This window comes from Homarus americanus, unplaced genomic scaffold, assembly GCF_018991925.1.
Source record: "Homarus americanus isolate GMGI-L3 unplaced genomic scaffold, GMGI_Hamer_2.0 scaffold39155, whole genome shotgun sequence".
NCBI classification, from domain to species: Eukaryota; Metazoa; Arthropoda; class Malacostraca; order Decapoda; family Nephropidae; genus Homarus; species Homarus americanus.
Genome location: NW_024737042.1, coordinates 21345335 through 21360416, shown reverse-complemented (window position 1 = coordinate 21360416; position 15082 = coordinate 21345335). Strand labels below are relative to the sequence as shown.

The 15082-nt window shown below is 40.9% G+C and overlaps 1 protein-coding gene across 3 annotated transcripts in view; it reads left to right on the top strand.

The window, feature by feature from the left end:
- Window positions 1-15082, top strand: part of LOC121872760 (endoglucanase 4-like) — a 37182-nt gene that overhangs the window by 5671 nt on the left and 16429 nt on the right. The window contains exons 3-12 of one of the 3 annotated variants that reach the window (XM_042375814.1): window positions 1220-1385; window positions 1849-2003; window positions 2318-2395; window positions 2438-2638; window positions 8744-8885; window positions 8990-9085; window positions 9447-9535; window positions 10502-10595; window positions 10807-10865; window positions 12764-12882. In XM_042375814.1, coding sequence (XP_042231748.1) covers window positions 1220-1385; window positions 1849-2003; window positions 2318-2395; window positions 2438-2638; window positions 8744-8885; window positions 8990-9085; window positions 9447-9535; window positions 10502-10595; window positions 10807-10865; window positions 12764-12882 — 1199 coding nt within the window. Of the gene's footprint in view, window positions 1-1219; window positions 1386-1848; window positions 2004-2317; window positions 2639-8743; window positions 8886-8989; window positions 9086-9446; window positions 9536-10501; window positions 10596-10806; window positions 10866-12763; window positions 12883-15082 lie in introns of all 3 variants that reach the window. The other 2 variants (XM_042375813.1, XM_042375812.1) reach the window with 2 other exon arrangements.

Here is a 15082-nt window from a genome sequence, read left to right as displayed (position 1 = left end):
AATCCCCAATTGGAGGTTCACGGCGCCATAAGCACGATGAACAGGCTTTGTGTGAAATATAACAAAGTCTAGGATTGCTTTTAGTGTCCTAGTGGCACGGTGGTAGCATTCCCTGGTCACACTCATAAGGTGTAGGGTTCGAGTCCTGGCGGGTGAGGTTGTTGATCATATGTTGAAGTGTGCGTGCTATATGGACTCATGAAATATATATATATATATATATATATATATATATATATATATATATATATATATATATATATATATATATATATATATATATATATATATATATTGTTACGAGTGAGAGTTCAATGGTCGGTTGCGGATTCTCAACGTGAGTCTTTTGTTTTTGACGTCATTTCCGCCCACCTCTGCTCGCTTAGTTTTACCTCTCAAGAGCAGGGTGATGGCAGTATTGGGCTGGCAGTCAAAAGTTAAGTATCTCCTTTCCTATTGTATCTCCTTTCCTATTGTGAACCTTGCTCGAATTTTATAACACCAAGTATTATATGTGAAATTGTTGTTAGTCATATTTTATAATTCCACGGAAAATTACTTACTTATTTATGAGGTACTTGTGGTGGATAACCACGTTGTTGATGGTAGTTGCTAATTTGAATAAGTGTTTAGGCTTTACTTTTATGTTCATTATTTTGTCACTCGGTTGAGTCACTTATTTGATCAGATTTAGTTTGTATTTGTTTATTTTAGTACATAAATGATATATTTGTTTTATCGCTTGTTTGTTAATATAAATTCTGTAACTAAAACTTCTTCGTGAATTTCAATATACCACACAGTAATGAGGCGATGAATTTGGTGGGATCTTTTCCTTGGACCTATAATACAAAGAGAAGTTAAATTTGTGCATTGTTCCAACCTAAGAGGCCAAGGTCGTAACATACATATATATATATATATATATATATATATATATATATATATATATATATATATATATATATATATATATATATATATATATATATATATATATATATATTTATACAGTATAACTTTTATCTCTGTTTACTGTACATTTTCACCCTTTTGGTGTCATGATCTTTCAATAAACATTCAGTTATTATTATTATTAATATTATTATTATTATTATTATTATTATTATTATTACATAATGTATATAATACAAACTCTGGTATGTCGTGAACTTTGAACATCCCTGATTATTATGGCGTATGTGTTTGTCATTGGCAGTATTACCAGGGAAGTGTGATCAAGAATGACGACTACCACTTTACTCTTCAAAATAACAATGTCTATGTGAAAGAGGGCGAAGAGCTCTCCTTTAGTTTCAACATCCACTACTCTCATGAGAAACCCATTATCTACAGTGAAACGATGAACGGCGTGCCCATCTGTAGTAGGTTTCGCTACTGGTTGTCAGCCCTTACCCTTGTGTTTTTTTCATCTACAGTCATGAAGATACCAGAAAAAAAAACATACATTTGCTAATAATTGACATGAAAATATATATTAAAGAATCAGAGAATAGGGAAAAAATACAATATTGTATCATCTCATGTATGAAACATACAATCATGTACTATCGAATGTATAAGTCAAACCATAGTGTACTATCTAATGTATTAACCAAACAATAGTGTACTATCTAATGTAGAAATCCTATAATAGTACACTATCTAATGTATAAATCATGCAATAGTGTACTATCTAATGTATAAATCATACAATAGTGTACTATATAGTGTATAAATCATACAATAGTGTACTATATAGTGTATAAATCATACTACTACCGGAGCCAACCCACCAGCTAACGCTCTCCATGTTATCCGGTACTCATTCCTCCTCTTTCCTTGTAGACGGAACAGCACCTACAGATCAGCCCGTGGTCACTACAACAGAGGTTGTGGTCACTACAACTGAGGCTGTGGTCACTACAACTATGCCCGTGGTCACTACAGCTGTGCCCGTGGTCACTACAACTGTGCCCGTGGTCACTACAACTGTGCCCGTGGTCACTACAACTGTGCCCATAGTCACTACAACTGTGCCCGTGGTCACTACAACTGTGCCCGTGGTCACTACAACTGTGCCCGTGGTCACCACAACTGAGGCTGTGGTCACTACAACTGTGCCCGTGTTCACCACAACTGAGGCTGTGGTCACTACAACTGTGCCCGAGGTCACCACTGGGGCTGTGGTCACTAGCTGTGCCCGTGGTCACTGCTGTGCCCAGGTCACCACAACTGAGCTGTGGTCACTGGCTGTGCCGGGTCACCACAACTGAGGCTGTGGTCACCTGGCTGTGGTGCTACAACTGTGCCCGTGGTCACTACAACTGTGCCCGTGTTCACCACAACTGAGGCTGTGGTCACTACAACTGTGCCCGTGGTCACCACAACTGAGGCTGTGGTCACTACAACTGTGCCCGTGGTCACCACAACTGAGGCTGTGGTTACTACAACTGTGCCCGTGGTCACTACAACTGTGCCCGTGGTCACCACAACTGAAACTTTGGTCACTACAACTGAAGACGTGGTCACTACAACTGTGCCCGTGGTCACTACAACTGAGCCCGTGTACTCAACGGCGACACCCGAGAACAACCCCTGTGAAGCAACTGGTATGAAGCCGTACGACTACAGTCAGGTCAGTAACTCTGTAACGTTCCTCTGGGCCGTATTCAAGAAAGTGAACGGTGCCTACGTTTTGTATTAAAGAAGTGTTGTGAAAGCTAAAGGCGTGGTCAATGCCTACGGATATTAATAGAGATTCCCTATGGGTTACTTAATAGAATGTTCATGAGTAAGGGGAGGGCGCCCTAAGAGCAAGCCCTATGAAAACAAACGTTCATCGTTTATACATTTATTTGCATCTATATGTCGTAACTGCCTGAATATAATCGATAAATAATAAATAAGTTTTATAGGCCTAATAATGGGAGAAATTTATCTAAGTTTTAGGAACGTCATTGTTGCTTAAAACTATATTACTTCTCGAAACGTTTTCGTTTATAACTCTGCTGGTGGAACATTCAGATGATGGTTTGCTGATTGAAGAGCAATTTATGTGTGTTTTAAGGTGCAATATACTGGTACTATACTAAGACTTCTATTTGAGAAAAATAATGTAAATTTCGTTGGACATGAACGATTCGAAATGAATTAGCATTACTCTCGTGCACCAGGAAATGTTCTGAGGCAGACAATTACCAAAGTTCCAAAATGATGAGCCAACATTTGTTATTCACCAGGATGGATGGTCTACACTAGTTAATTTAACTGGAAGTGGATATGTAGCCGCGAATTCCCGGCTGGGCAGGCTGAAGGCTCTGTAGCCGGGATGTAAGTTAGGTTGGAAGTCATAATCCTGATATAGGAGTCATTTGGTTTGGTTTCTTAAGTTCTTTTGGTTTTAGTTTTTATTTTGGCTAGGTCAGGTTTGGTAAAAATTGATTCCTCCATAGTATTGAAAAGTTTCGTAATGTTGCTCATTAACCAGCTCACCTCTTCCAAAATCTTACAGGTAACTTTTAATGTTTTAAGAAACCGTTAGGTTAGGCAGATAATAGGCTTTTCTTATGTAAAATTGTATTCTGAATCTACGTTATTTTATGGTATTTCTTGTGCAAATTAATATTAACGGAGAAATAAGCTTACCAATAAACAAAAAGAGAACACCTCTTTTTACATATAGGCAGCCCAGGAGGAAGACGCACGGTTTAAGTGATTTCTTATATGATTTTTATTTATTTACTGATCTTTTGCGGGGGATTAGCCCACCTGGGTACAGGTCTGCGACTCACAACTGGGCCTGGGGGACGATAAAATGAATCGCAAAAATAAAAAAATAAAAGAGAAAACTATATTAATCTATACCAGGAAGATGCAGGAAATCCTGTTTTTTGAAGTGAGACAGTTTGCAAGAGTATGGAAACACAGAAGAAGGCAGAGCATTCCACAGTTTGGCTGTGTGAGGAAAGAAGGGTGTACTTGAATGAATTATTCTAATGTGACCGCCATCCGCACCGAAACGGAGGGCACCGCGGGCAAGACGAATGTTTTGAGACCACTGCCTTGCCGGCGGTACACAGGTTGCCAAATCCACTGAACATTGCCCGTTAAAGTGCCTGTAAAAGAGAGAGTGAAGCAACATTGCGGCAAAGAGAAAAGGAAGAGAGATTATCGAATAAAGGAGACGAAATTCCTTTGATTCCACCCTATCTAACAGTTGTACAGAAGAAGACCCACCCCATATATGAGAGCAGTACTTCAAGCTAGGACGATGAACCCTTTATAAACCTGAATCAACTGCTCAGGAATGAAGTAGCTACGGCATCTGTACAGCATCCCCAGCTTTCGGGAGGCAGCTTTAGCAATGTTGTGAATTAACCTTGGTAGGTATAAAGCTATGCTTACAGAGCTCCAGTAAAACCACAACGGCGGTACAGGTGGAAGAGGTGACCAACATGGGAACTGAACGACAACACCAAAGGACGAAGGCAAAGCATGATGGACAAGCTACTAAGGTGAAACCCAACAACACTTGTTCCACTGCATCAGGAAAAGGGAAAGCCAAGATGTGTGGTTGCAGCCTACGCTCCTGTCTCATCTCATAAATCAACTCGTGTGCAGCCATCATCCAGCTCATCATACTTATCGTCATCAAAACCCCTTTACCCCCAAAAGTCGTGGCGACAGACGAGTGGCGACGGGGTAGTCTCCAGTCACAACTTTTCACATGGGCGGCACAGATAAGATGGTCGTTTATCACTGGGATCTAGGCAGCAGTGCAATCCGTTCCTGTCGGTGTGACTGAGCAGCCTTTTCGAATAGTTACTCTGCTGACCCCACATGGGAAGGGGGGCTAAAAAAGGTGCTCTAAACATAGCCTGCCTAAAGAACCAACCTGACTAGGCAACAGCACCCAGTAAGGTCATCCTTATCCGGTTGAAAACAATCAAAATCACAGATTCAAACAAAAACAAACTATACAACCTCTTATGGTCGCTGCATGGAATGACGAGTCCCTTCTTTATTCTGGCACAAATGAGCGTCCTGAAAGAAGAACCGCCCACATGGCAACAGAGCTTGCTAGGTATAACATCGACATAGCAGACATTAGTGAGTCCCGGCTCCTTGACCACGGTTGACTCACAGAACCGGGGTCTGGCTATATCTTCTTCTGGAAGGGTATGCATGTTGTGGAGACATACTGCATTTATGGAGTTGGATTTCCCATCTGCTAATTCATCCTACAAAGACTAACTGAAATGCCTGTTGGGATCAACGACCGCCTCCTGACGCTGAGAGTCCCACTGAATCACTGGCATTATGCCTTCTCCATCAGTGCATGCGCCCCAACACTGGATGAGATCATTAGGCCTTTTATGCTGGCCTCGTTTCCTAAACAAGATAAGGTTTTGCTCTTAGGTAACTTCAATGCCAGAGTTGGCAGAGATGCTGATATTTGGCAGGAAATCATAGGGAGAAAGGGACGAGGCAAGAGTAATCCCAACAGCCTACTCCTCCTCAGCAAGTGTGCTGCACACAACCTCACTATCATCAACACCTTGTTTAAGCAGGCCGACAAGTTCAAGGGTTCGTGGAAACACCCACGATCCAAACACTGGCATCTCATGGACTATATCATTGTTAAAGAAAGAGATTGCCGAGATGTCCACATCACCCGAGCCATGCATGTCTGAGACCAGTGTAACACTGATCATCGGCTCGTCAGAGCCAAGCTCTCAATTCAAGTCGCCCCCAGACGGTGGAGGCAACAAGCCTCTAGGAGAGGTTTTTACACTAAGCTTCTGGAGGATTCAGCGATAGCACATGCTTTCAGAGAGCTCGAACATGGGCTGATAAACAACCCGTCAACAAAAAACCCAAACCCAATATCGAATGGGATATTCTCTACATTGGCATAGCAAAAACCTGCAGAGAATCCCTCGGCCAGATCGAATGAATACACCAGGACTGGTTTGATGAAAATGACCTAGAAATCAATGTACTCGTCGATGATAAACGTGCTGATTTAACTGACTGACAACAACCCTCAGTCTTGGATGAAAGCTAATGCCTTCCTGAAAAGAAAGTGGATGCCCAGCGCAAATTTCACAATCTAAAGAAAGACTGGTTTAAAAACAAAGTATTGAACCCCAAAAACTTGCAGATCAACACAAAATGTGCGTATTTTTCAATCCCATTAAAATATTTTAGGGGCTAGTCACTCATGGAGCAGTCCACCTCTGCTCATCCGAAGGTAACTCCCTAATTAAAGACGAAGAAGGCATCCTTCACTTCTGGAAAGAGCACTACGGTTTGCTGCTCAACCGAAACACCGATGTGGATGTGTTGACTACCCAGCAGGTCCCTTAGCTTCCAGAGCTGACTTACCTCAGCCATCCTCCATCCTTGGATGAGGTAGCTACAGACATCAAACATGAAAAATAACAAAGCCTAGCCGAGGTGTATAAAGCAGGAGGACCTCTTCTTTACCAGCCGTCTCCACTCTCTCCTGGAGAATATATGGGAAAAGGAGGAAAACCCCATAGCTCTTAAAGATGTCTACATCTTCAATATTTATAAGAACAAAGGAGATTGGTCAGACTGTGGCAGCTATTGTGAGATCTCACTGCTGTCCTGGCTGGCAAGATTATCGCCGGAGTCCTTGTAAACAGACTTCTTCCTGAGGCGGAAAACTTCCTCCCAGAATCTCAATGTGGCTTTAGACCATCAAATGGCACCACTGATATGATCTTTTCTGCCCGCTACATACAGGAAAAATGCAGAGAACAGCGTCGTTACCTGTCTTTCGACTTGGTCAACAGGGAAGCCCTCTGGCGGACCCTCAGTCGTTTTGGCTGCCTAACAAAATTCATCGCCATTGTGAGGCAACCCCACGATGGCATGAACGACAGTGTCTTGCACCATGGCACCCAGTCTGATTTTTTTCCCTATCCAAACGAGTAAAACAAGGATGTGTACTGGCACCAACTCTCTTTTCCATTTTCTTGGCTGCATTCCTTATTTGTGCCAGTGCCAATTTAGCCGGCGGGGTGGACATCGAGTACGAGATGAAGGGTCTTTTCAACATAAGACGACTCCAGGCAGGGACAAAGGTATCGGCAGCTTCCATTACTGAACTCCAGTATGCAGACGACCTCACCCTTGTTGCTCACATTGAACGCTACATGCAGGAGATCCTGAACACTTACACAGATGTGTATACACACTTCGGCCTTGAGGTGAATGTACGTAAGACTCGGATTCCCTTTCAGCCTTCCCCTGGTTCAGACACACCTCCACCACTCATCCAGCCCAACGGTACTACCCTCTCTAATGTTTCCCACTATCGGTATCTCCGCACCCACCTGTCCACCACCGCAGACATCGATGAAGAGATTGAACAACGGATCAGATGTGCATCTCAAGCCTTTGGTAGACTCCGTACCCCTGTCTTCAGCTGTAGGGAGCTGAAATTATCTACAAAGGTGCAGTGGTCTTTCCTACTCTGCTATATGACACCGAGACCTGGGTCACATATAGGAGGCACCTAAAGGCACTTGAAAACTTTCACCAACGTAGTCTATATTCCATCCTCCGAGTTCGCTGGTAAGACAAGAGAATAAATGTCAGTATTCTCGCTCACACCAAATGTAGGAGCATCGAGGCTACCAATATTCATGGCCAGCTACATTGGACTGGCCATGTGACCTACATGTTCGACAGTAGACTGCTCAAACAGCTACTTTACAGTCATCTAACGAATAGTAAATGTAACGCTGGCTGACAACGGAGCAGGTGCAAGGCTAATCTTAAGACAAAACTGAAAAAGTGCCAAATCGACCTCCTGGGGAATGTCTGGGGAATGTGTACCAACAGTGTTAAGTTCCTAGCCTCAGTAGTCTTTGCGGTAAGAATATTTATGTACAAACTTTTTTCGGTCACAGTTTTCAAGTGTTTTTTTTTTCTGCCACCCTTATATAATACACTTACTTTAGATTCTATGGGTTGGTAATAAAGAGCACTACTTGAAATTAAGGGGTAATATTTTACTTGTATAAATTGTCATTGTAACTATTTTATTTTTTTATTTTTCCCATTGGGGTATGACCTACCGCACAATAGTAAAATCGTTACAAAATCCCTACATTAATGTTCTAGGGTTAATCTGTAAAACAGCACCTATTCAGACAAGTTAAAGTGTTTACACTGATGACTACAGACAGATTTCAATATTTAAAATTAACTTAGTTGCAGTTTTTAATAGTAGTAAATTTCTTTGAAATAAACTTTCAGTAACTAATTCCGTAGGAGGTTAATCTGGCCAGAGAAGGTGTAAAACAGCCTAGGCTTGATTAACCCTTGGAGTATATTTTGGCCTAGGCCACTTTATAACCGGGGTATTAAGTGACTCGGGGGTATTATGTGGCTTGTTACACCGGCCTTCTACACAAGCTTTGAGTTTTATCTGCTAACCTTTATAAGTTTTTACGAAAATGTTATGCTATTTATTATGTTTTTTCCTTGCATTATTTGATTTTAGTCTTCTAAATCTCTCTTTTAATTTGTCGACATATGACCAAAGCTGTTGCGTCGCCAGGGATGTGATTACCACAATAAATAAATAAATCATTCATTCGCCTATATATTTGCCACTTATCTTTCAATCTTTCTCCAACACTACTTTTTCATTTCCCCTTTCTGCTTCGCCCCACGTTTCTCACTTCTCGCCTCTCACCCTCAGGTGCTATGCATGTCGTACTTGTTCTACGAGGCCCAGCGGTCAGGTCCTCTGCCTTCCGATATGCGCATCACCTGGCGCGGCAACTCTGGTCTTGACGATGGCTCTGACAACAACGTGAACCTGACTGGCGGCTACTATATCGGTAAGGAAACGGAGAGAGATAGAGATATTAATACAAAAACAAGAAATATAATCTGATAAACACCACATCAATTGTTGTTTAATATTTTTTTTCTCCTGGTACAGCTGGTGACCATGTGAAGTTCGGATTCCCGATGGCCTTCACCGCAACCATGCTGGCGTGGGGCATTATAGATTTCGCCGACGGCCATGAGACGGCTGGTGAGTCGTACTGTATGCTTTTTTTAGGTCCTTTGAACGCAGACTTATACCCTAACAACTATATCTCAGGACTAGAGACTAAATATGCTCACAGTTTTGTAGTGAATACCTTCTATGTTTTCTTTATAAATCGGGTGAGAGGTTCCATACTATTCTGGGTCATGACAAGTGTCGAACTATAATCTCCAGGGACAGTGTTGTGAGAAACTCGTGATTCCGGTATGTCTCCCAGGGACAGTGTTGTGAGACTCAGGATTTTGGTGTGTCTCTCAGGAGCAGTGTTGTAAGAGGCTCATGATCTTGGTGTGTCTCCCAGAGACAGTGTTGTGAGAGACTAGTGACCCTGATGTGTCGCCCACAGGTCAGACAGAGTACGGTGAGGCAGCACTGAAGTGGGCCACCGACTATTTCCTTAAGGCTCACACTGATGAATATGAATTCTACGGCCAGGTCAGTTGTTTCTTTTTGTAATGTATAGGAGCCTTATTCTATGAATGAATGGGAATAACTTTCAGCATACAACTTAATGAAGGTTCTAGTGTGGATCAAAATAAAACTTTATTCCTCATTGTCAGTAATTCAGGCTCTTTCAGTTTCTTTGTAATCCACTTGGGTTTGGGAAGTGTCATCTTGGTTAGTTAAGGGAAGCTCAGATGAAATTATTTGTCTGACGCATCAGTGTACAAAATATCGTGGCAATTCTCATTTATGGAGGAGAAATATTTAACATAATATTCATATTAATTATTCATAGATCCAGGTATTTTTTAACAAATTGAAATAAACATTTAATTTTAATCGGAAGAATTATAAAATCAAAATAAAGACTAGGACACACTCAATGTTTACATTAAATTAATGTCTCAGATGAACTGACGACATTGCAGTGAAATGTATTCTGTATTCATTAACGATGATTTACACAAAATTATTTTAAGATAAGAAGACGTAATACAACTGCAGCAGATTAAAATATGACTAAATTTGTTAGGACGACGACATAAAGTAGCAAATATGATGTGAGCTTAACAAGTACTTGGTGTCTTTTGTCATACAGTATAATAAAAATATTTTGATAAAAAACATTCGCAGGACAACTTTAGCCGAGAAGAATGAAAGAGCAAGTTCGATGAACAACAATGACTACTGACAAAATAACATTTAATAACGGTTACAAATATAGATGTGTATAGGCTTATGATATTGCCCAGTTCATGAACTGGGGAATCAATTTGCCCAGTTCAAGAAATGGGTTACTAACAAAACCAAATAAAACCATACCAAGCCAAATCTAACCTAATTAAACAAATCTAACATAGGATAAATTAGGTTAGGTTAGGAACCCATTTCACGAACTGGGCAAAATGACTGCCCAGTTCATTATTGGGCAATTTCACAAACGAGGCGTATATACAGGTGGGCCTCAGCGACCTTGATCATGCATACTGGGGACGACCTGAAGAGATGACCATGGAGAGACCTTCATATAAAATTGATGAAGCTCACCCAGGTTAGTAAGTCGAAGAGCTGAAGAGTTGTGTTGGTGATATTCTGTGTTGACTGTCACCGAGAAGTGTTTTATGAAGCATTTTAATCTCACGCGCATATGTGACAAATAAAGGATTTAAATGTGAAATAAAAGTCCTGATAGAAATGTAAAACATCAACTAGAGTAACTAGACATTGTACACAACTGAGCCATTCGGTTCTCCATCCTACAGGAACTGAGTTGGCCGCGGAGACAGCCGCTGCCCTGGCTGCAGCATCCATGGTCTTCTGGGTAATTAAGTTATTCTTTTGTCTCTCCTTAAATGTCTGATTCTTTCAGCATTTCATCTGTACTGATGTTCATTACGGTTCACATTTAAGTACTGATGCTCCCACCGAGGAAACACTAATCCGTAATAGATATTCAACGATAGATTAAAAACAAAATAAAACAAATCAGTGGTGTTACATAATTTAGTCAAACGTATTTTTTAACATCGGAATTTATTACCATTACAATAATAATAATAAACAAAAAATATACAAAAATATAATGCGTAGCTTGGAGTCTTCACCTCGACTTGAGAGGATAGTAAATGAGGGGTATGGTCGTGTCCCTGGCTATGATTCTTAATCCCTAAAGGCTCTAAAGATAGCTCTCCCACTAGTTTCATTTTATTAGCAGTTGAGCCATTTAATTATATGTTCTTTTGAAAGCAACCTTCACCACCAACCAGTCCAATTTCGTGAAATATTCATGTGCTTTGGCTTTTGGTAATTTTGTGCAGTCTGTTTAGGATATCTACTAAAGTAAAGAACCTCAATCAATCTTTGTTTCATGACCATTTATACTTGGCAGCCGATGACTGCTTATGTATTCAACAGATACATAGATACCATAGCCATGGGTAGTCCTCTTGAGATCTACACTAGCCATCTCACTTCTTTTTACCCACAAAATTACATGGCTATAAGCCTACCTATATGCATTTACCACTGCCCCATAAAAGTTGTGTGAAATAAAAATTATAACCTTTAAATCTACTCGACAGATTTCTTTCGTGTTTGATAATTTCATTTCCGAACATAATAATTATAAAATTCACCTCGATAGGACCACACACTTATATTTTTTTTTAACTTTCTGATAGAAAAATCAAACACTGCCTTTATTACTCCCTTATAAAGAAAACCTTCATGTAGTCTCAATAACAGACTCAGCTCAGCTATTCTAAATAGTCAAAAAGATATAATTTACACCTTAGTTCCCTGTGTATAGTAAAAGTTACAGAGAATAGGTGATTAATATTATATAGTACAGTCCTTTGGAGAACTTCAGATGGATGCTCCACTTTACGAGTAGAGCGAGCTGCCAGACGTGGAGTCCTACGACACGCTTCCATAAACAGTCAACAAAACGTTGCAATGCACCCTGACTCTCGATGTGCTATTAAAGCACTCCAGTAGAAACCCTAGAGACAACATTCATCATATAACATCCGTTGTTGGTCTAATGCAAGGGTTAAGACGACAAGATCGGCGTTACCATTATCTGGGTGCCTTGTCATGACTGAATCTCGGGGAATGAACCAGCTGACGATGCTCCTAAGGCTGGTCTAGGACAGCGCAACATTGAGATGGACATCCCACCCAGTCAGGAGCAGATAAAAAAGTTCACAATAACACGAACTGCCCAGTGGAAAAAAAAAACATAGAAGATTAACAACAGATTCGCGAATGGCCAGGTAATATTATCTGGTCACTAATTATGTAAGAAAGCATCTTTCACAGACTGCGCCAGGGCTACCCAGGCAAATGGGAAATGGGTATACACGTACCAGCAGAGGAACTCGCATGTAAGACCTGCGACAGAGAAGCAGAAAACTCACTGCAGCATTACCTCATAGCGTCCTGGAACACAGTTAGTAAAGAAGGTTCTCAAAAGACTAACCCCTATGATAGTGGGGAGATGTACAGTGACATACTCAAAAAAGATGCTGGGGTTTTTCCAGCATTGGACGGACCTGCATTCTAGCTTAAGGTCCGCTTAGGTGAAATCTTAAAGAAGGTAACTTCTAGGAAACATTAAGTTGAAAAGACCCTATAAAACTTTCGTAATTATTGAAGTTATTTCAGTTAACGTGTTTTGTTTTCAAGTTATATTTGCTTTCCGACATTTTACCTCCCCAGAAACACAACCCACCTTACGCCGCTCACCTTCTGGACGTGGCAATGCAGCTCTACCACCTCGCTGACTTTCACCGTCTGGACTACGACATCTCCATCCCAGACGCACAAAACTTCTACCCGTATGTATTGTTTATTGTGGTGAATACATATCATGTATTTTGGTGACTGTGTTATGCAGTGTGTATTGTGGGGACTATGTGTCATGTGTTGTGTCTTGTGATGCATACTGCATGTGTCATGTGTTGTATTTTTGTATATATATATATATATATATATATATATATATATATATATATATATATATATATATATATATATATATATATATATATATATATATATATTTCTTTTTTATTTATTTTTTTACGGGGAATAGCCCACCCAGGCACAGGTCATCGACCCACAACGGGGCCTAGGGGGCGAAAAAATAAGAGTAAAAACAAATTAAAAGGAAAAAGATTATTTTAATCTGCATTGCGAAGATGCCGGAAAACCAGCTTTTTAAAGTGAGACAGATTGTATGAGTATGGAAACACAGAAGAAGGCAGAGCATTCCACAGTTATCTGTGTGAGGAAAGAAGGCTGTACTATAAAGGTTATTCTAGTGAGAACGACAGCCACAGAGAAACTGTGGGCATCGCGGGCAAGACGAGTGTTACACGAGCCCACGGCCTTGCCGGCGGTACACAGGTTGCCAAATCCACCGAACATTGCCCGATAAGGTAAAAGTGAAGCAAAATTGCGGGGAAGAGAAAGGAAAAAGATTTATCAGCTAAAGGAGGAGAATCAATAAGACGAAATGCCTTTGATTTCACCCTATCTAACAGTTGGATAAAAGAAGAGCCACCCCAGATATGAGAGCAGTACTCCAAGTTAGGACGAATGAATTCTTTATAAACTTGACGCAACTGCTCAGGAGTGAAGTAGCTACGGTATCTGTACAACATCCCCAGCTTTGGGGAGGAAGCTTTAGCAATGTTGTGGATGTGTGGCTTCCATGACATATTAGAGGAAATGGTGAGACCCTAGCATGTCTATTTTAGAACTTGGCAGAATGATTGCGTCCTGAAATGTGAGTGGTGGGAGATCATCTAATTTGGAAAGTGTAATTGGTAAATACTGAGTTTTATTATTATTGAATTTAACCAAGTTTCTACCTCCCCATTCGGAGATGCTGTACAGGTCAGCGTTGATATTATAATATCCGCTCTAGAAACAGATCTAGTTTGAGAATTAGGGGGAAGGGAAATTGTGAAGAAGAGTGAAGAGTAGAATAATCAGCATATGAATGGGTAGAATTAGTCGTAGTGTGAAGTAAATCATTGATAAAAAAGAAGAAAGAGAGTAACTGAAAGAACAGAACCCTGTGCGACACCACGATTGGCAGAGAAAGAGCGAGAGGTCGATCCCTAGACAACAACTGCCATGCATCGGTTCTCAAGGAAGTTAGACATTAGAAAACAAAGTTGGGAAGAGAACCCATAAGAGGGAAGTTTAGAATCAAAGACTTGTGCCACACCCTGTCAAATGCTTTGCCGATGTCGAAGGCCACGAAAAAAGTTTCCCCTTAATCCATAAGAGAGGATGATCAAAGATGGGTGCAGTAGGAGAGCACATCACCAGTAGATCTCGCCTGGCGAAAGTCATACTGGTGAACCAACAAAAGAGAATAGCGTTCTAGGTGACGGAGAAAATTCGAGTTTAAGAGAGTTTCGAAAATCTTAGAGAGGGATGTAGTTAAGACAATGGAGCGATAGTTAGAGGGATTAGAATGGTCACCTTTCTTCGGGATGGGCTGAACCGAGGCATGCTTCCAAGAAGAAGGAAAAGTTTGGGTTTTGAGGCAAAGGTAAAACAGGCGAGCAAGCATAGGGGCTAGAATTTCAGCACACTCCCCCAGAACATGAGGGGGTATTGCGTCCAGTCCATGCGCCTTACATCTAACCTGGATAGGTGCATAGGTTCAGTAGGAGTAGGAGGGATAGAGTTGGAATCGTCTAAGGTGGAATTAGAGGAGAATAGCCAGAGAGATTGGCTTTATCAGGGAGTGAGTTGGCTGTAGAGTTATCAGGTCTGCAGAGAGGAGGAAAAGAGGGAGTGCAGAAGTTATTACAGATGTGTTTGGGTAAGAACCCGAAGGATTTACTAGAAGAAGAGTTAGTCAGGACAGTGGTCTTTCTTTTTATAAAATTCCGCTTTGGCCTACGAAGAATAGCCTTACAGCGATTCCTAGAAGTAATGAAAGAGGAGTGAGTAATAGGAAATGGAGATAGATTCATAACTTTATACGCCCAATCTCTCTCCCTACATGCAAGAGAA